This window comes from Canariomyces notabilis (assembly GCF_033297395.1).
Source record: "Canariomyces notabilis strain CBS 508.74 unplaced genomic scaffold N656scaffold_30, whole genome shotgun sequence".
Classification (NCBI taxonomy): Eukaryota; Fungi; Ascomycota; class Sordariomycetes; order Sordariales; family Chaetomiaceae; genus Canariomyces; species Canariomyces notabilis.
In genome coordinates this window covers 97,524-117,716 of record NW_027041852.1, presented here as the reverse complement: position 1 = coordinate 117,716, position 20,193 = coordinate 97,524, and the positions used below count along the sequence as shown (strand labels likewise).

The 20,193-nt window shown below is 56.6% G+C and overlaps 10 protein-coding genes across 10 annotated transcripts; 3 read left to right on the top strand and 7 right to left on the bottom strand.

Annotated features, from left to right (window-relative positions):
- Positions 1 to 19: 19 nt before the first annotated feature.
- Positions 20 to 1,553, bottom strand: N656DRAFT_801587 (uncharacterized protein; the record flags this gene model as incomplete). The annotated part of the gene is made up of 2 exons (XM_064818139.1): positions 20 to 666; positions 728 to 1,553. The coding sequence occupies 2 exons, from the start codon at positions 1,551 to 1,553 to the stop codon at positions 20 to 22; spliced, it is 1,473 nt and encodes a 490-aa protein (XP_064666220.1).
- Positions 1,554 to 1,706: 153 nt separating this feature from the next.
- Positions 1,707 to 2,281, bottom strand: N656DRAFT_412808 (uncharacterized protein). The gene has a single exon (XM_064809573.1). The coding sequence runs from the start codon at positions 2,180 to 2,182 to the stop codon at positions 1,859 to 1,861; it is 324 nt and encodes a 107-aa protein (XP_064666219.1). The 5' UTR covers positions 2,183 to 2,281; the 3' UTR covers positions 1,707 to 1,858.
- Positions 2,201 to 4,665, top strand: N656DRAFT_783877 (protein serine/threonine phosphatase 2C). Its single transcript, XM_064816048.1, has one exon. The coding sequence runs from the start codon at positions 2,380 to 2,382 to the stop codon at positions 4,279 to 4,281; it is 1,902 nt and encodes a 633-aa protein (XP_064666218.1). The 5' UTR covers positions 2,201 to 2,379; the 3' UTR covers positions 4,282 to 4,665.
- A 187-nt stretch (positions 4,666 to 4,852) lies between these two features.
- On the bottom strand, positions 4,853 to 7,407 carry N656DRAFT_717671 (heterokaryon incompatibility Het-C; the record flags this gene model as incomplete). Its single annotated transcript, XM_064812216.1, has 6 exons — positions 4,853 to 5,612; positions 5,672 to 6,334; positions 6,382 to 6,421; positions 6,474 to 6,990; positions 7,039 to 7,199; positions 7,263 to 7,407. The coding sequence occupies 6 exons, from the start codon at positions 7,405 to 7,407 to the stop codon at positions 4,853 to 4,855; spliced, it is 2,286 nt and encodes a 761-aa protein (XP_064666217.1).
- A 786-nt stretch (positions 7,408 to 8,193) lies between these two features.
- Positions 8,194 to 10,210, top strand: N656DRAFT_783875 (Inositolphosphorylceramide-B hydroxylase). The gene is made up of 2 exons (XM_064816047.1): positions 8,194 to 9,455; positions 9,513 to 10,210. Exons 1-2 carry the CDS (start codon positions 8,668 to 8,670, stop codon positions 9,901 to 9,903), a joined length of 1,179 nt encoding a protein of 392 aa, XP_064666216.1. The 5' UTR covers positions 8,194 to 8,667; the 3' UTR covers positions 9,904 to 10,210.
- On the bottom strand, positions 10,171 to 13,808 carry N656DRAFT_412731 (uncharacterized protein). Its single transcript, XM_064809571.1, has 5 exons — positions 13,445 to 13,808; positions 12,948 to 13,343; positions 12,405 to 12,890; positions 11,666 to 12,351; positions 10,171 to 11,593 (listed from the first exon to the last, which is right to left on the bottom strand). The coding sequence occupies exons 1-5, from the start codon at positions 13,610 to 13,612 to the stop codon at positions 10,561 to 10,563; spliced, it is 2,769 nt and encodes a 922-aa protein (XP_064666215.1). The 5' UTR covers positions 13,613 to 13,808; the 3' UTR covers positions 10,171 to 10,560.
- A 529-nt stretch (positions 13,809 to 14,337) lies between these two features.
- N656DRAFT_771598 (Orotidine 5'-phosphate decarboxylase) lies at positions 14,338 to 15,492 on the bottom strand (the record flags this gene model as incomplete). Its single annotated transcript, XM_064813873.1, has 1 exon — positions 14,338 to 15,492. The coding sequence occupies one exon, from the start codon at positions 15,490 to 15,492 to the stop codon at positions 14,338 to 14,340; it is 1,155 nt and encodes a 384-aa protein (XP_064666214.1).
- Positions 15,493 to 16,649: 1,157 nt separating this feature from the next.
- N656DRAFT_783873 (alpha-galactosidase A) lies at positions 16,650 to 17,629 on the bottom strand (the record flags this gene model as incomplete). Its single annotated transcript, XM_064816046.1, has 1 exon — positions 16,650 to 17,629. The coding sequence occupies one exon, from the start codon at positions 17,624 to 17,626 to the stop codon at positions 16,697 to 16,699; it is 930 nt and encodes a 309-aa protein (XP_064666213.1). The 3' UTR covers positions 16,650 to 16,696.
- Positions 17,630 to 17,903: 274 nt separating this feature from the next.
- On the top strand, positions 17,904 to 18,620 carry N656DRAFT_412739 (uncharacterized protein). Its single transcript, XM_064809572.1, has 2 exons — positions 17,904 to 18,165; positions 18,229 to 18,620. The coding sequence occupies exon 2, from the start codon at positions 18,235 to 18,237 to the stop codon at positions 18,505 to 18,507; it is 273 nt and encodes a 90-aa protein (XP_064666212.1). The 5' UTR covers positions 17,904 to 18,165; positions 18,229 to 18,234; the 3' UTR covers positions 18,508 to 18,620.
- Positions 18,621 to 18,629: 9 nt separating this feature from the next.
- Positions 18,630 to 20,119, bottom strand: N656DRAFT_783869 (uncharacterized protein). Its single transcript, XM_064816045.1, has one exon. The coding sequence runs from the start codon at positions 19,801 to 19,803 to the stop codon at positions 18,733 to 18,735; it is 1,071 nt and encodes a 356-aa protein (XP_064666211.1). The 5' UTR covers positions 19,804 to 20,119; the 3' UTR covers positions 18,630 to 18,732.
- Positions 20,120 to 20,193: the final 74 nt, after the last annotated feature.

The following is a 20,193-nucleotide window of genomic DNA, read 5'->3' as shown; positions in this document are numbered from 1 at the left end:
TACCAATGGCCATGCCTAGCTACACATGCCTTCCAAGGGTAGGCGTATTCCACTTACCCAATCCCGGTTCCCGCGGCTCTTCTCGGTCTTCGGCCGTCCAATCCCACCTGTCCGCCGTAAAGAGCTCCCTTGCCAGTCTGTCGACCCCCATGGCCCCTTCGAATTGCATACTCTGGTTCCCGGCCATGGCACGCGTGAAGCGAAACTCCCTTGGCTCGCCGCCGTCACTTGCCCCTCGCCGGCACCAAGACGCGGCTTCTCGGTCTTTGCCCCAAGCTGGCCTAGACACAGAAACTATGTTGGATGACAGCAGGGCTTGAATGCGGTCGAGGATGGGCAGAATACGGGTCCTCAGGCCGCAGTTGTGGTGGTTCGTGTCGACCTGGTAGCTGGGACACTGCCGGAGGGTTGCAATTATGTGAGGGATGCTCACTGTGGCATAGTCCTGAATGCTGTCCATCGACTTGGGCGAGAAGTCGACCAGAAACAGCAGGTTGCGGCTGATGAAAAACTTGACCATCTGTCCGAGCTGGTATGAGTCGCAGCTTGAGCTGGACCCGTAGCCCAGCGTGCACTGCTGCGTGCGGGACGAGTACAGCTGGATGAAATGTCGCTGGACTGAGGCGATGGTGTTTAGAATGCAGTCCCGGCGGTGTCGTAGTTCATCTTCTGGCAGGTTAACCAAGCTATTGTTCCACACTGGTTTAAGAAGCTAGAAATTGCTCACTTTCAAGGTCGTCCGGCAATTCCCACCACACGGCCTTGTTGGTGTCTTCCTCGCCAAATGCGCTCCACCTCCTCGAGCCGTACAGAATCAGCTCCCGGGTGGCGGCATGCATCTTCAGCGGTTGATCGAGCAGCCACGACACAAGGATCTTCTGCCTGAGTGTCTCTTCTGCCGCGGCAGTGAGAGCAGCTCCGCCGCCTTCCTTGGACAAGCTTGTCTGCGTGGCAGGCCACTTGTACTTTAGAGCGTTCAGATACCTGGACACGGCGGCGGTACACCCGAAGCGGTCGGCCAGGACAGCCAGGACGGCAAGATTGTGCATGGTCGGGGCTCTGGCCGTTGACTGCTTCCTGTGCAGGATGCGCAGCATGTCGGCAAAGACAGGCTCTAGGCCTGCCGACTGTGTGGCCTCGTCGTCCTCGCGGATCCTGACCACCGGGAGCTGCGTGACGTCTGCCTCGGACGGCTTCACGTTGTTCATGCTGAGCCGCTCGAAGGCAGCTTCTATTGACCTGGCCTCGGCAAACCTTGTGTCACTGAGCAGATTGTCGAAGTATTTGGAGTTTTGCTTGAGCACAGCGAGCTGAACCCGATAGCCACGCCGGACCCTGGGCTTAAGGGCTGGTAGTGTGCTAGCATCAGCAGCCTGCCGGCCTGGTCTAGACTTTGCGGCTCTCCTCGCCGCTCTGAGCGTCTCGTTGGACGTATCGAAGGTCACGTCGAGCACCAAGTCCCCGTCGGCTGCGATCTCAACCATGTCGAGCCCTGTGCCTGCGTCGGCGGGCGCACTGAGGGGTCCGGTTTGGTCGTCAGCAGAATCGCCCATGGCTTCTGCTGAGCACTTGAACTGTTCACTTTCGTCATGAAATTACGCCACCAGTCTCCGGGATCTGATAGCCACATATGTAACCATCAGTCACAAGCACTCGGCATGCTAAGAGCAGACGCGGATCACCCGTCGAATGCCCGGGTCATGGACAATGGACCAAAGATACATCGTATAGCCCTTCAGGCCGCAATTTGTTGTTTTCGTGAAAGGGGAAAGGACGAAGAGGTGCCAAGTGGCTTGGCAACTGCATCCACGGTGGAAGTACGGTGCGCCTTCGCACAGTACAATGACGTTAGCCGAGGCTACCCTATCAAAATCTGACAGGCCAAGGGCCGAGCCTTTTCTGCTGTCAAAGTGGCAGACGACAACAGAATAATCATTTTGGAGCTGATGGCAATGAAATAGGAAATAGCATATACTGCACGCATTGAGTTGCATCTCTTGATCAAAGTGTAATCAGCATTGGAGAATTTTTTCATGTCATTCAACGCCAAGAGAAGACAGCATCCATCCTCGCCAATGCCAAGACCGATGTACACTGCGGAGTATGTACGGAGTACATGGGTGACACCTAGGATGGGTGGGGGCCAGCGCATCATCCCATCTCGGCGGCCCAACAATTTCATTTTTGACCATCTCCTTGACAATCTTGTATCACCTCCGCTGCTTGAGCTGAGACTTGTACTCCAACCACCAACCAGCAGGTTCGTCCAGCTATGCCCATGGCCCGAGATTCTGCAATCGCTGGCCTGCTGGGTTTCGCTGGTCAAGGACTTGCACTCGACGATTTTTCCGGGAGCAACACATCTCGTCTCCCTTTCCAATGGCGCCTCTACGTCGTCGGTCTCTCGGGGTTGCTCTTGCAAGAGCCAGCCGTGCAAGCGCCCAATCGCCCCTTGACGTCTTCATGACCCGTGTCGCGACGTTCTTCCAACTCCATGGGCAGGCCCAGCGAAGGCATGTCTCCATGTCATCCCGCGCATTGCGATTCACAAGGCCGCGAGGCCAGCTGAGGGCTCCAGCCCAGCCGCCCGTCTCCGCAGCGCATCTCCACGACAGCCACCAGAGACAGCTCCCAAGTCACCGGCATGTCCGGCGGGGGTTCCACAATTACTTCGTCACCCACCTCCCCTCGTCCTCGCTCCACCCCGATTCCCGGTCATCCGCGGGGCCCGGCCACAAGCTCCCGCGCTCAGCCTCAATGCCGCACACCCCGGGCTCGGGCCGCGCGCCGGCCGCAGCGCCCCCGCACATGCCCGGCCGCGACCTGACGGTCGTGCGCATTCCCCTGCGAAGCGCCAAGCACCACTTCGGCGTGTCCGTATCGCGCGGCCAGCGGGTTTACAACGAAGACACGAACCAGGCCGGGACGATCGACATGCCCGCCTTTGCAAAACGCGTGCCCATCAGCCTCGTTCGCAGCCAGGCTTCGCAAACAAGGCAGTCTGGCGAGGGCACCAGCGCTGCCAGTGCCCTGGGGGACCCGCAGATCTTCTATTTTGGCGTGTTTGACGGCCACGGCGGCAGCGAGTGCAGCGAGTTCCTCCGCGACGAGCTGCACGGGTACATTGAAGAGGCCGCGGCCGAGTTTGAGCTGCAGAGCAGCCTGAGAAAGGACCACCGCGCCGCCGGAGCGACCGACTCCACCAGGGACCCCGACAGCAGGCAGCGGAGTGAGGGCCAGGGCCAATCCGACGGCGATCCCTCGACAGCGACAGCAAAGACGGGCATCTCCAAAGCCGCCAAGCTCGAATACGAGATTCTACAGGAATACAAGCGCACAGTAGGCGGCTACTTCAAGCGCTTCCGGCCGACCTACTTCTCCGTCCCCGCCGTATCGTCATCAACCTCTTCCACCCCCTCTCCCTCCTCGCAACACCAACAACTGCACTCCCCCGCAACCCTCGAATCAGTCCTAACCTACGCCTTCCTCCGCGCGGACCTCGATTTCATCACCGCCCAAGCGCGCAAACCCGACCCGGACGATCCCTACGTCTCCGACTTCCCCCTGAACCGTGACGAAATCCTCGGGCGGCCCCACGTAACCCCCTCGGGCGCGCACGGCATTGGCGGGCCGGCACGGTTTAAAGGCGGGTCCACAGCCTCCGTCGCACTGATCTCCACCCCTACCCCATCCCCCTTTTGGCATCCAGCCGCGCACAGCACGCTCGTCGTCGCCCACGTCGGCGACACACGCGTGCTGCTGTGCGAAACGGCCACGGGCTTGCCCCTGCCACTGACAAACGACCACCGGCCCAGTTCACCGGCCGAGTCCCGCCGGCTGACGAGGTATCTCTCCCAATCGCTCGTCACGGATTCCTTCGGCGAGGAACGCATCCAGGGATTGGCAAACAGCCGTGCCTTTGGCGACATGCAGAGTAAACGCATCGGGGTGTCTGCCGAGCCTGACGTTACACGGGTTGAGCTCCGCCCAGCGGAATTCTCATTTCTAGTGCTGGTCTCCGACGGCGTGAGCGGGACGTTGAGTGACCAGGAGATTGTGGACGTTGTTAAAGAAGCGGCGACGCCCGAGGAAGGTGCTCGGCATGTGGTGGAGTATGCCACGGAGGTTTCGGAGGATGGGGATAATGCGACTTGTTTGGTTGTCAGGTTGGGCGGGTGGGAGAGACGAAGTGAAGGTGGTGTGGGGAGCTTGGGGACCAAGGAGGTGAGGGATATGCGCCGTGCTGAGGCGCTTGATCCGAGGCGGAGGGGCAGGCGGTAACTTTGTCAGTTGAACTCATATGGATCTGCTTGGATTGGGGGTATGTTGGGTATTTTCTTGCGACGGATTTTGACGGATTTTATCTTGTTCCTCTGTTACTTTGCGATTGGTTCAGTTCATGCCATGATGATGGATGATACACGGGTATCTGGCGTTGATTTTTGAAGAGGTTGAAGGTTTGGCATTGCATGGCGGGAAGACGGGCGGGCGGGGACGCGGGTGGGCATAGAACGATCTTGTCTTGTATCATGTATATGGGTCGGCTTGGGAAGAGCGACACCCTCTGCAATCTGCATTGCATTGCATAGCATGGAAGATGGCGTTTTGGGCTGGATGGGTTAGACATGCATAGATGAGTTTCCGATTTGAAGAGGAGGGCATCGCTCGTATATAGGGGCTCAAAAATACAAATCTTGAATCAATTGACTGACGGGCGTCCGCCGTTCCATTGTCCATTGTCCGGAAATATGTAGTAGGTATCGCACTTATCAACAAACGTCAAAACTCCACCATCTCTGCGCCTTGCCCCATCCCCGTCCCCATCCCCAGACTTGCGCCTAGTACCTAGTACCTAGTACCGCTGATAATGCCCCCACGAAGGCGGCTGCTGGCCATGTGGCGGATACTGCTGCTGCTGCTGCGCGCTGTACCCCCCTTGCTGCTGATGATGATGATGGCCTCCACGGCCATACTGCTGATGTCCCTGTCCCTGCCCTTGCCCTTGCCAATGCTGCTGCTGAGCATACGACGCTGCGTGCCCCTGGCCTTGGCCCTGGTATCCCTGACCGTACCCGGACTGGGGCGGCGGCGGGGTAGGCTGTCCGTAGCTGGCCGCAAACCCGGATGATCCGGGCCTGCCTTGAGACGAGTGCTGCGGGGGATTGGCGCCGGCGCCGGCATAGTAACCCGCCGCCTGGCCGTGGCCGTATCCGTGCGGTTGCGCTGGGGCCGTGCTCGGGGCCGGCGGCGCCTCTCTTGATTCAAAATCCCTCGTCTTGATCTGCGACCAGAGTGATCCGGCAGGCTTGCCGTGCCCGCCGTCGCCTCCGTGGCCGCACCCTCCTCCTCCGCCTCCCGCTGCGGACCGGCTACCACCCCCACCACCGGAGAGGATGTGGTTCTGGTGGTTCTTGACCGACTCGGACGAGAGCAGCTGGTTCAGCCGGTCGCGGTGCGGGGTCTCCTGGGCCCACTTGCGCACTGTGTCAAACATCTGGCGCTGGATCTCGATGCGCTCGTCGCGCGCGGCAGGGTGGTGAAACGCGCGGAGCACGTCGTTGACGACTTCATCTACGGGGACGCCCGGGTTCTCCCAGGCGTAGATGACGCGGCTTGATTCAGATTTGGTGAGTTCAAGTACGAGTTGGGAGGAGGCTTGGGGGCGACTTACGGAACGACGTATTGCAGGATGGTGGCAGCTACACGGCCGGCGCACGAGTTGAGGATGTTGGTGAAATGGTCCTTGGACAGCATCGAGTGGGTGGGGTTATCGCAGCGTGGGTTAGTCCACGGCTCAAACTGCTGGTTCGCGCTGGTTTCGATCAGGCCGGAGGAGCCTTCCTTCAGCACTTGGGATACCTGGTTGATGATGGGCCGGACGAAGGGGGCTAGTAGGCCGAGAATAAAGGATGTCAATGTCTCGCTGATCTTTTCCAGTAGACTTTCCAGGCCGGGAATCTTGGCTATCATGTTGTGGATGGATCGGACAATCTTGTCGCGGAATTCGAGGATTGGGTAGATCTGCCCTGCCACTTTGACGGGATCGAAATTGGGGCTCATTCCTGGGACGACATTGACATTGCCAGCGGACCGAGCATTCTCTTGCTCCTGAGCTGCAGCCCTGGCTTTGAGGTCCTTGGCCTGCGAAGCGAAGCCGTCGCCGACACCGGGGAGCTGGGAAACCAGGGAGATGAAATCCAAGCCGCCGCTGCCCGAACCAAACCCTCGTTGACCGGAATAGCCGCTGTCGCCGGCCATGGTAGCCCGCTCGGCGTTGTTCAGCGCGACATTGATCTCATCCACCTCTGACTGGGTGAAATGGTCGTTGGCCTCGCTACTGCACGTTAGTGGGAATTCGAGGGCGTGTGGTTGTCTACTCACCCGAGGACAGAGTGCAAAAAATCGACCGCGCCAAAGGTTCCTATATCTTGTCAGAATTCTCGTGCATACCTTGGGGTGTTTGCCTTACATACCCGTGACGAGCGGATAGACCACCCTCCCATTCAAATGAATCTGAGTGGCACTCCCGCAGTGGGGAAAGACATTGTGGTATCCCAGCTCCAGCAGCGCCAGCTCACAATAGTTGCTGTGCGCGCTAAAGTCCTCCATGCAGTGCAGGGCCTGGCCAAGGCACCGCAGAGCCTCACATAAGTCGGCCTCCTTTCCGGATGTGCCGTGGGCGCCGCTGGTATAGACGCGGCCAAAGTGAATGCTGCGGGCAAAGCTCCAGCGCAGGTAGCCGGCACTGGTAGCCCAGCCGCCGCTCTCGTTGGCAATGTAGTTCTTCATGCCGGTGCGCGGATCGATCTCGAGCTCCCTAGGGTCTACTGGACCCCGCAGACGGGGGTCATATTTGCGCGCGTCCTGACCGTCCGCATAACCAAGGGGGTTGTCAATGTGCTCTTCCGGGCGATAGGCGCCCAGACGCTCCTCAGTGACCTCAAACTCCTCGGTCGCGTAGCCATTGGCCATGAAGGAGAGTACCCAAACCTGGAGACGGTCAGTGAGAACTTCTCAGGAACATGGGGTCAGACTCACTATGATCCTAATGGTGGCGGCGTTGACACCCTTGAGACTGCCGACGTCGACAGCCTGCGAATAGTCTCTGAGCCAGTTGCCAAAGTAGACGCGCGAGACCATCATGGACGTCCATTTCTTGCCGTAGAGAAATGTGAGCGTCTTGAGCATATCCTCAATGTCTATGGCGAAGACAGTGTGTTAACGGTACAGCTGAGGTATAGGGGAATGTCGGCTATACACACCTCCATGTCTCCAATTGTGACCCTCAACCTGGGCAATGGAGGGGATGTTGCCCGCACCAAACGCAGCAGCTTTGCCTGGAAGGAGGACGAGAAGCAGAGCAAGTACCAGGAGCGTACTTCCCCAGCCCATACTAAGGCCTGCCATGGCGGCAATGGCCTGGCCGATCGGTGTCAGGGTGTCGCGCCGCTGAGGGCGAATGGAGAACTCAGATCTTGACTGATGAAATTCTTATCAGTGGTTGCAAACAAAACGACTCCCTTTTTCACAGAGACAGCCGATTATAGCGTTCCAAGTAACTCCTTGCTGCACCGAGCAACTTGGATTTAAAAAGGATAGGATCAAGACTGTCAGCTAGCAAAGGCAACCTCTTATCAAGTGCTCGGGGCTGAGGTTGAGCCTGCTCTGAGTAAAGTCAAGTCACGGAGCTTATGCCAAGCATCTGAGTTGTTAAGCTCCACTGCTCCAGGGAGCTTTAGTTACGTCAGAAGGGAGGAAGGAAGGCGATGCCGTTTGCAACTTTGCACTGCAACACGTATTTCTAGGTATGTATCCGTACAATACGGCTATGTATCAAGCCGTCACAAAACAGCCAATTCCAGTACACGGTCAGAGTAAGAAGATGACATTGTTATGGGCCTTCGTTAGCCTCTTACTAAGGAAAACGAATTTGCTCGTCAAGCGCTTTGAGATACCGGATGTGTGTTGTTTCTGCGCTGCCGAAGTTCAGAAATCAGAACACACTCGAGCACAGGCGCGGGGGGTTGGCTGATAGACCCCGCATATGTACGGATACAGCGATATCTAGTACACGGTGGCCCCCTATTACTATGGCTAGTGCCTGCCACCCTGCTAATTGCATAGCCTTATAGCGACGCACAGTAAGGGGTAAACTTCCAGTTGAATTCAAGTTCAGATTCACTTCAACATGGGCACCTAGTGCTGATTTGCACCACGGTATCAGTTTTGCTAACGCCCAATCGTGCTTGTTTCTAACCTTACAGCTCACTTCAGTCAGTCCAATCGATCCTTCAAGTTCCCGATGGGTCCGGTTTACGTACCTAGTGTACCATGCTTGGCAACGGTACAGTACGGTACGTTGAGTAACGCCACTGTCAGCCGATGATCGCTTCTCGGCGGACGCGCAACCCGAGCTCTCTCGCGTCTGTGATTAGTGCAGCCCCTGAACTCTACCAGAAAAAAAAAGTCCACCCCTGATTAATCTTGCAAATGCGCCCGAAGCTTTACTTTTCCTCCTGACTTCCAGCTCATCAGTCGCTCCTTTCTGCTCTTTGCATCTTTCCCTCTGCCAAACCGCCCATACCCAACAAGTGTCGATTCCAGCGCATCCGGGACACCGTTAAACCATCGCAAGCTGTCCCGTTGGCTCCGTACAACGCCGCCACCATGCCCGGCCGGACGCTACCGACCTTCACCCTCGCAGAGGTCGAATCGCACAATTCAGACAAATCCTGCTTCGTGACCCTGGGGCGCAATGTCTACGACGTGACCGACTTCCTCGACTCGCACCCCGGCGGCGCCGACCTGGTGCTCGAGTACGCCGGCAAAGACATCACGGCCATCCTCAAGGACGAGTCGTCGCACGCGCATTCCGACGCCGCCTACGAGGTGCTCAGCGACTCTCTGGTCGGCTTCCTCGTGTCTTCACCCACCACCACCAACAGCAACAGCTCCAACTCCAAGCCCAACAACACCAACGCCAATGGCAATAGCAAACCGCCGATTCTAGAAGACGGCCTCGAGGCGGTGCAGGACGCCAACGGGAACTGGGTGCACCCTCGCACGGGCATGTCATGCGAGGAGGACCTGACCAAAGACACCGACATTGCGTCAGACTACAAGACGCACAAGTTCCTCGACCTCAGCCGGCCGCTGTTCCCCCAGGTCTGGTTCGGCAATTTCTCCAAGGAGTTCTACCTCGACCAGGTTCATCGGCCGCGCCACTACAAGGCCGGCGCTTCGGCCCCGCTCTTTGGAAACTTCCTTGAACCCTTGACAAAGACACCCTGGTGGGTGATTCCCATCGTCTGGCTGCCGCCGGTGGGGTATGGACTGTATCTGGCGAGTAAGGGGTTTAGCAGTCCGCTTGGGGAGGTGGGCTGTTTTGTGCTGGGGTTGTTTTTCTGGACGATTGCCGAGTATGGGCTGCATAGGTTTTTGTTTCATTTGGATTAGTGAGTTCCCCATCCCAACCTTTATCAATAGTCTGCCGATGCTGACAATGTTCACAGCTACCTCCCCGACAACCGCATCGGCATCACCCTCCACTTCACCCTACACGGCATCCATCACTACCTGCCCATGGACCGGTACCGGCTGGTGATGCCGCCGGTGCTGTTCGCCGCGCTGGCGGCGCCCTTCTGGAAGCTTGCGCACGCCGTCTTCTTCTGGGACTGGCACATTGCCACGGCCGTCTACTGCGGCGGCATCTTTGGCTACATTTGCTACGACCTGACGCACTACTTCCTCCACCACCAGAACCTCCCGCTGTGGTGGAAGCAGCTCAAGAAGTACCACCTCGAGCACCACTTTCTGGATTATGAGAACGGCTTTGGCGTCACCAGCCCCTTTTGGGACAAGGTCTTTGGCACTGAGATCAAGCCGAAGGATAAGAGGGTTTAAACATGTTTAATGATGGGGGTGATGTAGATTTGTATAACTTTGTAATGAGTCGACGTAAATAACATGGCAGCTCCACGCTGGTTGGTGTATGCGGTGTGGGACGGTCATGAGGAATTGCAGTGGTTTTGGCTCAGCTTCGATCCAGTTGAGGCAGAGCATATGGTCTCGGGAGCTATTCTCCTCTCAAAGGCTGATTCTGTATAGCGATGCTATTCAAGCAACCCTAATCCATAATGTGCAGTGTAACCTTGTCAGATGCTCAAGCGCTATGTCTGCGTTGAAAGATAATAGTGTCCGGCATCAAGTCCCTGCATCATGTAGCCAGCACGCAGATTCACATATGGTATATAGTGTGCTAAACATTCAACTGCTGTGCAGATATCTGCAAATAGGCCCTGCCGTGCAACGAACCAACGATACCTATATCCATAAATTCCCAACGATTCATTGTACGTTCCGTGTAAGACACCATAACCATTCCTTAGCGCCCCTGCATCGACATCCATCTCTCCATTCCCATATCAACACCCTCACCTTTCAAACTCCGTTATCCCCTCGCTTTACACCCTCCCAACTTATATCCAAACTTGAACTCAAAAGCCCAGCAACACCAAAACCCTTCTTGACCTCCCACCCTCCCGTTCAACAGCAAGCACATCACAAAGGTGCGTACTGGTTCAACAGACTCCACACACTATCATCCCCAAAACACCCCTCAAACTGAAACTGGCACGGCCCCTCAGCCAGCCCAAACCCTCCAAACTGCAATCCACTCCCACTCCCACGCTCATCTCCTCCCGTACCGGTACCTAAGCCATTGGCTGCCAGATTTTCCACTTGATGATGACTACCAAAAAAGCCACCCCCTTCTCCTGCCATATTATCCAAACTATGACCTTGCTGCTGATGTTGACCACCACCACCCCAACCTGAGCTGCTGCTGCCGCCCACCGTGACAAGATCGTTGTACAGCAGGTCACTCATGGCGTGAATAGGCTGCAGACTGGTCCAGTCAAAGTCGCTGGGCACGACGCTGTTCCAGTCTAAGGCTTCTATTCCTTGCCCTTGCTCTGCTGTCCCCGTCCCCTCGCCGTTGTTGTTGTCGTTGTTGTTGGGGCTGGTGGTGGTAGTTAGTGTGGTGGTGGTGGTGTGGGGAGATTCTGAGGAAAAGAAATCGGATGGTGTAGTCCCCGTGGCGCTGCAGGCTGAGGTGCTGCCGGTGGCTGAGTAATTGCTGTCTCGGTGGTGCTGCGCCTGCTGGTGATCAAGGGGGTTGGAGAAACCGCTCGTAGCGTTGCCGGTCGTCCTACTACCAGTACCAGTAGTAGTGAAAGATCCGCCGGTATCAGTCACGGCAGCCAAGGACTGAGTCGGAAAAGGGCTGTTGCCATTGCCATCGTTGCCGCCAGCCGGAGGGCTGCCAGCGGCAGACGACCACGAAGCCAGCGCGGCGCGGATGTTTGAGCCCGAGATGCCCAGCGACTTCTTCAGGCGCAGGTACATGGCATGCAGGACGCCCAGGGCAGCCTTGGCCAGGGCATTGGTGGCCGACATGGCCTCGAAGCGCTCGACGGCCCACTGGAAGTGCTGCAGCGCGCGGTGCACCAGGTCCGGGTGCTCCTTGGGGAAGAGGATGTAGATGGACGCCATGAGCACGATGGCGTCAAAGGAGCCGTAGAAGAGCGAGAATCTGGATAACGTCTCATCAGCGGTCCGTACCAAGGGAATCTGCCATGTGGGATCAAGGTAGATAAATACTTACGACCTATACATCTGCGGCTTGAGCGCCTGAAAGTACAGCCTCTGCACGTGCAGCATGTCCAGGCTGGCCTTGAGCGCCTCTGTGCGGCTCTTGGGGCGCGTAAAAATATACGGCCGGTGTAGCGCCATATACTCAAAGGTGTACAGCTGCGGGATAATGAGCCGAGTCAAGGGCAACCAGTGGCACTCGGCCAGATGGTCCCACTGCGTGTCCGGGTTTTCCAGCCTGAAGCAAGCCGGCAGTTGCTCAACAATCTCGAACAACTCGTTGTGGATCTTGTCGACGCGCCCAAAGTCCTTGGGACACGGCCCCTCCTTTTCCAGCTGGATGATCTCGTGCATGACGCCCATGAGACGGTGCGCCCAGAGCGCCTTGGTCAGCGGCGTGGGCGGGTCGTTCTCGCCCCGGGGCAGCACAGGCGTCCGGGAGCAGTCCTTGGGGTCCGGCGCGTCGACGGGCAGAGAAGGGGGTGTCATGTGGTAATCGATGGTCGTCGGGCGGCCAAGCACACACGCCATGTGCGCGTCCCACTGCGCGAGGCTCATCCATACCCTTCGCCGACGTTGAACCTCCCACTGGCACTCCAGCACGGCCTCGGCGGTGTCCCCGACCGGCTTGGGATCCAGCCTGTCGCGGTGCAGCCCAATCTCTTGGGCGTCCCTGATGGTCGCTCCAATGGCATGCCACTAACCAGGTCAGCCACTGCCCCCATCCATTCATAAACTGAGGAGATACTCACCGACTCAGTAACCATACCAATATACTTCAAAAACCCCGCCCTGACCCAGCCGGCCTGAATCGTCGTAAGCCCCATGCACCTCTTCCCAAGCAACGCCAGCACCTCCATGCCGACATCACTATACTCGACCGCTAAATCCGCAAACGTCATACCCCCCGCATACTTCAGCCCGGAAAGACACTTGTCATTCTCATCCGCAACCAACAGCGCCACCGCCAGGACCTGAAACACCAAGCCAGGAAACGCCCGCATCTCCTCGGGAAGGAGGCAAATCCTTGGCATGCCGTCGGCAGCATCCGACCTGTCGGATTTGACAACAGGCGACAGCACGTCAAAGGGCACGCGGTACCAAGCCGCGAGCTGCCGCTCAAAGGTGGCCTGGTCGAGCGTGTAGTACTGCCAGTTGAACTCGCGGAAGTAGACGGCGCTGAGCGCGTCAATGTAGTTCCGGGCTGGGAGTTGGCGGATGAGGGATTTGTAGCGCTGCTGTTCGCCTTGTCAATTTACGATTCACAATTCAAGAAGAAAAAGGGAGGGGCTTACACTAGCCACCGCAGCAGTAGCTACATCCGACCCAGACGCATGGGCCGACGGGGGCGCGAGCGCCGTGCTGAGGGGTTCCGAATCCGCATGGGCAGCATCGATGCGTGAGAGGAAGGTGAGCGTGTTAGACGACGACGAGGAGGTATACCCTAGAGTGGGTACGCTGGGCGTGGTCCTGTTCATGTTGGTGCTGGTGCTGCTAGCAACATGATGATGATGATGAACCGGGGGAGAGGCCGATGTCTCCGAGTCCCGCCCGGGGACGCTCTGTTGCTTTCCAGTGCCGTCCTGCTGCTGCTGCTGCTGCTGGCGGGCGGTTGGCGCGCCCGTGTCATACCTGCAGGCGCCCTGTTTGTTGCGCGAGACGCAGTTTGTGCAGGGCAGTTTGCGGTCGCACTGCAGAAACGGGTTAGTTACCTGACAGTTGGACATGCGAAAGGGGTGTGGGAGTGGCATGAATCCCATATCAGGAGGCCACTCAACACAGAATACACTACCTTCTGCTTTCTTCTATGGCACTCGGTGCACGAGATGACTATTCTCCTCCGCTTGCGGGGCGGCGGCCGGGCAGTATCCTCGGCAGCTTCACGGCCTGCGCCGGCAGAATGCGCCGAGTCCACGTCTACGCCGGCAGGCGGTGTGTCGTCGGAAGTCGTCGAAGACATTTGTCTCTCAAACAATGGCGCGATGCTATGAGATGAGGTCCAATATGAAAATGAGATACGCTCAGGAAAGAGAGCCTCTGAAGGAAGCGATACCACGCTGGATTCTGCTGTGCGACACGCCTCTCAGAACTGCCGTCCCCGCAATGTTCAATTCGTAGCAAGAAATGGCTGTCCTGCCTTGGAAGGAAGGACTGCTGCACGTTATGAATGTGAGGTTGCTTTGGTAAGCACTAAGCACCCTATCGAACTTCTACAGTAACCTTGACCCCAGGATCAGGTGGGGGTGCACTTCTGACAACGGTCCCTTGTCGCCAAGCGCCTTCCCGCCCCGTGGTCCCGGTTGGGCCGTTAACTCCGGGTCCGTGGCGCTCAATCTGCCCGAGCTACCCACGCAAATACCGGAGGTAGTACAATTCCGGCCGGTACTGTAAGGGTGGAATGCGCCATAGAGATACTAATGAATATATATCATGACGCTGGTAGAGCCTTGTCCGGTCCAGCAAGCTACCTTGAGGCTGGATTGCACGCATTGTGTCGCGCCAGAAAACGCCCCTAGGCAGTCCCTACCTAGAGATTCTGCCCTTCCCATCGCCCTGGAAACCCTAAGCAGATACCCGCGTAACGCTTTTGAGTACATAAATTTGAGTACATAAACCCACCATCCAAATTCCCATGATGCTTCACATATGGCAAGGTAGAAGAGTCGCAAGCAGTGTAAATCCCCTTTACCCCAGACGCGCCAGATACGCCTTCCACGCTTTTCTCCTGTACCGTTCCGCCTCCGAGGGCGGGTCGCCCGCCGAGATGATGCCGCGGCCCACAATGACAATGTCGGTTCCCAGTTCTTCAACCAGCTTGGTCGGCGTGTTGTATTGCTGGCCGAGTCCGTCGCCCTCAAGCTGGCCATTCCCCATTGGTTCCTCGCCGGGCGGCGGCAGCTTGCACCCGGGCGTCATGTGCACAAAATTGTCGTCGGGCGCCGCGTTGAGGCACTGCTGCGCCACGAAGCCCATGACAAAGCCCTTGTTCTCGCGCGCCGCCTCGACGCACGCCTGCGTGTACTGCGGGGTCATGAGGCAGCCCTTGGACGACATTTGCGCCAGGAGCAGCAGTCCACGGTCGGCGGGAGCTTCCTCAATGCCCGGGAACACGGCGTCGTCGCCGCCCGCCTGGTCGTGCGCTTTTGTCAGTCGCGGCGAGTCGGCCGGCTCAAACGACTGCTGCGTGACCGTCGTAATGGAGACGATGCTGTTTTTCCTGTCGTCCGCCGCCTGGCTGCTTCCACCGTCCTCCTTTTGCCGCTGGTCCTTCACCTCGAGCTTGCTGCCATCCCCAGCGGTCTCGTCGCCCTGTTCTTCGGCCTCGTCGAACTGGTCCGAGACCGGGGTGCCGACCGTGACCGATGTCTTGACCTCGTAGTGGATGCGCTCCTTCCACTTGGCCGCCGCCTCGGCCATGGCGCGCACCATGTCCTTGCCCGCGTCCATGTTGGCGTTGGTGATGTGCGCCCACTCTATTATGCGCGCCGTGCCGGCCGTGTACTGCATCTGCACCGTCTTGCCAATGTCGACAAACTTGCGGTCCTCAAAGATGAGGAAGCCGTGTTTCCTCGCCAGCGCCGCCAGCTTGGCGCCCGTGCCCGTCTGCGGATTGTAGTCCCACCCGGAAATCAGGTCGTAGTGCGTCTTGAGCACCACGATCGACGGCCCGACCTTGTCGGCGAGTGTCAGCAGCTCCCGTGCCGTCGTGACGTCGGCACTGAGACAGAGATTGGACGCCTTGACGTCCATCAGCCGGTAAAGGTACCGCGTGAGCGGGTGCGCTGCCGTCTTGGCTCGCTCGGCGAATGGCTGCGTCAGGGTTGGATGACGTTCCGCCATCTTTGCTGTGAGTGGTGGTGACGTCTCGCGTGATGAACCCTTGGGGAAGGAGTTTGGCCAGGTCGAGTCAATGGGAAGTGAAGAAATCCAAGATTGCCCCAGACTCAATGGCAGTCGTGACTGCTGATATACCTCTGTCGGCTCTGCCCCAATGGACTATCTATATGCAAGGGCGCCCCGAAGCGACGGTGTGTTGGCGGCTAGCGACGCCACGACAAGTCTTGTTATTGTGGCGTCTGTCAGGAGACGGCGGCGAAGCAATCCAGACCGGCGGGGGTCCAGTCGAGCGATGTATTGCGTTCGCTGTCGTTGGTTTCACGCCCTCGTAGAAAGCTGGGAACTCGGCTCGAATGCCCGACGCTGTTGTCGAGCCACGAAAGGGCGTCGTCGGAAGAGGGAGGCGGGAAGGGGCCTTTGGCTAACTAGGGAGCGTGCGTGTTGGAGTTTGGAGGCAAGCGGGTCCAGGACAGCACCGACGCACGATGCACGTCGGATGCGGAGTTTGATGACCCCGCAGGCAGAGAGGCGTCTTCGAAAAACAAACAAAGATGAGCGGAGGCTTTCGAGCTGAAAAGGGGGCCCTTTATTAACGCTCAAAAACCTTCGATTTGGTACGCTATGTGCAGCCGCGGATCCGATTCCAGAGTCCGAATCCGACTTCGTTAGTGACCCGCAGCGAACTTCAAATTGCCAGGGGTATTATCGCACTGAAATAAAGTCAAATTGAGGTGGTTAGGGCATCAGCTTGCAAGAAAGGGCTGTTACCTTATCTCAGGAAGGCACCAACGCATGCGGCCGCCTAACCGAATGGGACAGTGGGACGATGCAAGCACAACAGCGCCCTGTCCAGTTCCCCAGTCGGCACACGATCCGCTAGCAGCCATCCTTGTTAGTGCAGGGGCCTAGAGGCCTAGAACCGGTGGACGTTGGTCCTGGTTGAGCTGGATGTCTCATGTCTACCTACTCTGCACCGCCTCAGCTCGGAGCTCTCTCCGACTTTACACTCCGAATCATCGCAGGGTTCCGAGTGGTTTCTGCTTTCAGTTACACTCCATAAGAATGATACCTAGCTACTAGTAGTTCAGGACCCGGGCCTCAAGGTCAGTAAATATACACGAAGCCGAGCTCTGGAGGCTTCCGGCGGCTTGGTATCTCTATTAGTCTATTTGGGATCTACGAACTAATACCTTTACGGCAGTCGTAGCTAGAATTGAACCGCCTCATCGCCGTAGCATCCCTTTCGGACTTCCAAGGAAGACGAAACCGCAATGGCGAGCGCGTCGCTGGCTTCAGGATCGTCACTATCCTCATCATCCTCACAAAATATGAATCCTCCGCCGCGCCCAGACTCGTCGGCCAGTTCAGCAGGCAAACTCTCCAACTCTCTAACCATTACGTCGGGACAAGCGTTCTCCTGAAAGTGTTCAAAGTCGAGTAGTTTCACACCTTCTTCCGTGACCAAGAAGTTGTATCGGTTCACATCCCCATGTATTAGTCCCAACGCGTGAAGCTTCCCCAGTGCGGCCTCGCACATGTCCAGATCCGCCAGAGAAGCGGAGCGTCCCTCGATTTTTTCCAGCAAGAACCCCATGACACGTCCATTCTCATGGACATGGCCGAGAAAGCGCGGAGCCAGTCCATGACCTTCGAGTAGTTGATACGCTCTTGTTTCCTGCTTGATGCGAGGCACCTCCCATTCAAAACGGGCTATCTTGGCGATCACGGTTGTCTCTGGTGACGGGGGCATTATTGAGGCGTTTGAATGTAGTAGGACGGCTTCGAACACCGTTGGCGTGAGCTGCTTGGTGCTCTGCAATTGAAGGCAATCAATGCTAGCATGATGCCACTGACACTCAACGCCGGCGAGTGGTCTGGTCATCAGGAGGGATTTCAAGTCGCCGCTGAGCTTATCCCGTGATATGTAGGCCACGGTCCATTCCTGGTCGTAAGGAAGATCGGACAACGACTGGAGCGGAAATGAAAGTGTGTCTCGATCAAAGGTTCCGGGAGCGATGATGAGGTATTTGACTTGATCTCCGATTCGCACTCGGTACTCGCTTTCAAAGAGGTTGTCATTGTCCACCTCCATGGACAGGATAGTTGGCTTCGTGTTATCAACACGAACGCCAGGCATCGTCGCCATTAAACTAGATGATAGGCTGTTAGCAGATGCACCCGAAGAAAGGCAAAAATCATGGAGATGATGAGATTTGTACAGTTTGCTAACTTTGCTTCGAGGTTCATACTCACTTTTCTTTGCACTTGCTGTGCTAATGCCTTCTTAAGTCCTTTCTCAAGTACAAGATGATAAAATAGATTTTCAATGGAACTTTGCAGTCGACTTGCCGGTGCAAAAGAGCTGAGTTGCGCTTTATGAACAAGATTGATTGGTTCAGATATCGAGGGCAAAGTTGCGAACACACTCGACTTTCTACATGCGCCTTCCTTTCCAGAATTCGAAAGACGCAACCATATCTCTTCAGCACCACTTGGCGGCCAAAACTGCTTCTTCGACTCGATCTTTCTCTCTCTTGAATTTTTACTTTAGCACAAATTTGCCCTACCTTCCCCAAGTTTTCCGATAGCGAAGATGTATCATTAACTTCGCTTCCCACAGCAGTCGCTTGAATTTGAGTTAGTATCGGAATTCGGAATATTGGGCGATGGAGTACCGTAAGTAAAATGCAGTCATCCATCCATCCCCCAGATATGAGCTAACCCTTGGTGTCTTATTAGTCGAAGATGTGCACTTCGGAGTATATCGTATACACTTGCGGCTGCAGGAGGGAGATGGAGTTCATCCAGTGCCCTCGGCGACAAGGAACCAACGTCAAGTGTGCACGACTTCGCCATCGAGAACGCAGAGTTTCGACTAACTACTGTTCGAGGGATCTGGTACGGCCAGACGCCGAGGTGAAATACATGAACCGAATGGGAGAGGTCGTAGAAGAACCCCAAGCGGAGGAGCCTGAAGCGGAGGAGCCGGTAGTTCAGGAGCCAGCAGCGCAAAACTAAAGCAGAGCCTGGCAACCGTGAAGTGGGATGCCATGGTGAACTACACATTGGGAGGAGGGCTGGGTATCCGTTTCTGCCTACTTCCTTTGGGCTTTTCAACATGGAGCAGAAGATGAAGGACGGCCGGTGGACGAAGGTCTAGGTAGACCTGTTTTTGCTCAGACAAATCATAAGAGTACAGCCTAATAATAGCGCTAAACTCGCGAACAATTTCCCATCGTTTTGTCATTCTCTGTCCTTAAAGAAGCTTCCGCGCCAGGCGAACGCCGGCAACTCGGGTGGCCGACGTTTACCTCCGCCACTAGATTCCCACAAGAGTTGTGCCTGTTTGCACCATCGAAAGTGTCCCAGAAGTCCATCTCGGGCATATGACTTGTTGCGAGCCTCGTAAGACCAATCCTCGCCCCAGGAGCCGATGATGCGCTTTTCGAGAGCAAGTTGACACCCGGCACAGCATATTCCATTCTCCACCTTGCCGGTTGATTTATCATAATAGGCAAGTTCGCACGCCGCCGTGTATCTGAGTATTGAACTCCGACGGTCCCAGTTCGTTTCTTGTTCCTGTGCTGGTGTGTGCAGCTGTTGTCCGAAAAGCAGCCTGGCTTGATGGGCGGAAACGACCGTGGTGCGGGATTTGCGTACAGATTCGAGCACACACCCCGAGTCCACCCAGTATATTCCTGGCAAAGTCTTGAATGACTTCAATTGGGCTAACTGGCCCTTTCTCAAGTGAAATGTCTTGCGGACAGAGGCGAGACTTTGCACTTCTAGTTCGGGAGCCTTTTCGAGACACGCAAAGCAGCATCGAGTCCACGTCAGGAGTGACATGAAGCCGGCAAATTCTCCGCAAAGAGCACAATTCTTCTTGCACAGTGCATCGTAGAAGTCGGAGAGAGAAATGCCGCTAGCAAGTTGTGTCCGTAAAAGCGCGCAGAAAAGGTTCAGGCCATACGAGACCACCAGCTGGTATTGATTGAGAGCGTCCACCGTCTCTCTCGCCCTGATATTCACTTGACGGAGGTTGAATAGCGATCGCATGTCGAGACGTAGCCATACGTCATGCAAGAGCTCGAGAGGTAACCGATCGAGAAAGCCGAGTCCCGTGGTAGGGGTACGCTGGAAGGGTGTCGCGATCGAGGGACGAATGCCGACGTGTACCTTACGCGGGAACCAAAGCATGCCACGACTATAGTCTTCGCAATGGTAGCCGACGGTTCGAACAATGGCCTCAGCCTCCTCGTTGCGAAAATAGCACTCAGTGGCAGAGAGATATCCGGGAGGCATAGTGGGAGCCATTTTAGTGTCTATTGGCTGGGCTGAATGATGGAATGGTGAAAATCACCTGGGGTCATTGTCGAGTGACACACTTGGCGTCTTGGACGATGTTGCGCGTGGGAGGGTTTATAACGGCCCATGTCATGTTTGGCCGGCGCGTCTCGTCGAACTCGCGAGAAAAGGCCGACTCCAGATAATCCTTCTTGAAGCCGATCCAAAGTCTTGCGGACTATGCTGATGTAAGGAACGCGAAGGCCGAGGTATTCCATTCGAAGTCAAAGACTCAAAGGCGCACTTAACACTAAGTTGCCGTTTACGGTGTAAGTGCAACCGCTGCTCAAACTGCCAAGAGCTCATAACGCGCCAAGTTTTCCCAAAACGCGCCCCACCACAGTAAAAGTACAAAGTTGA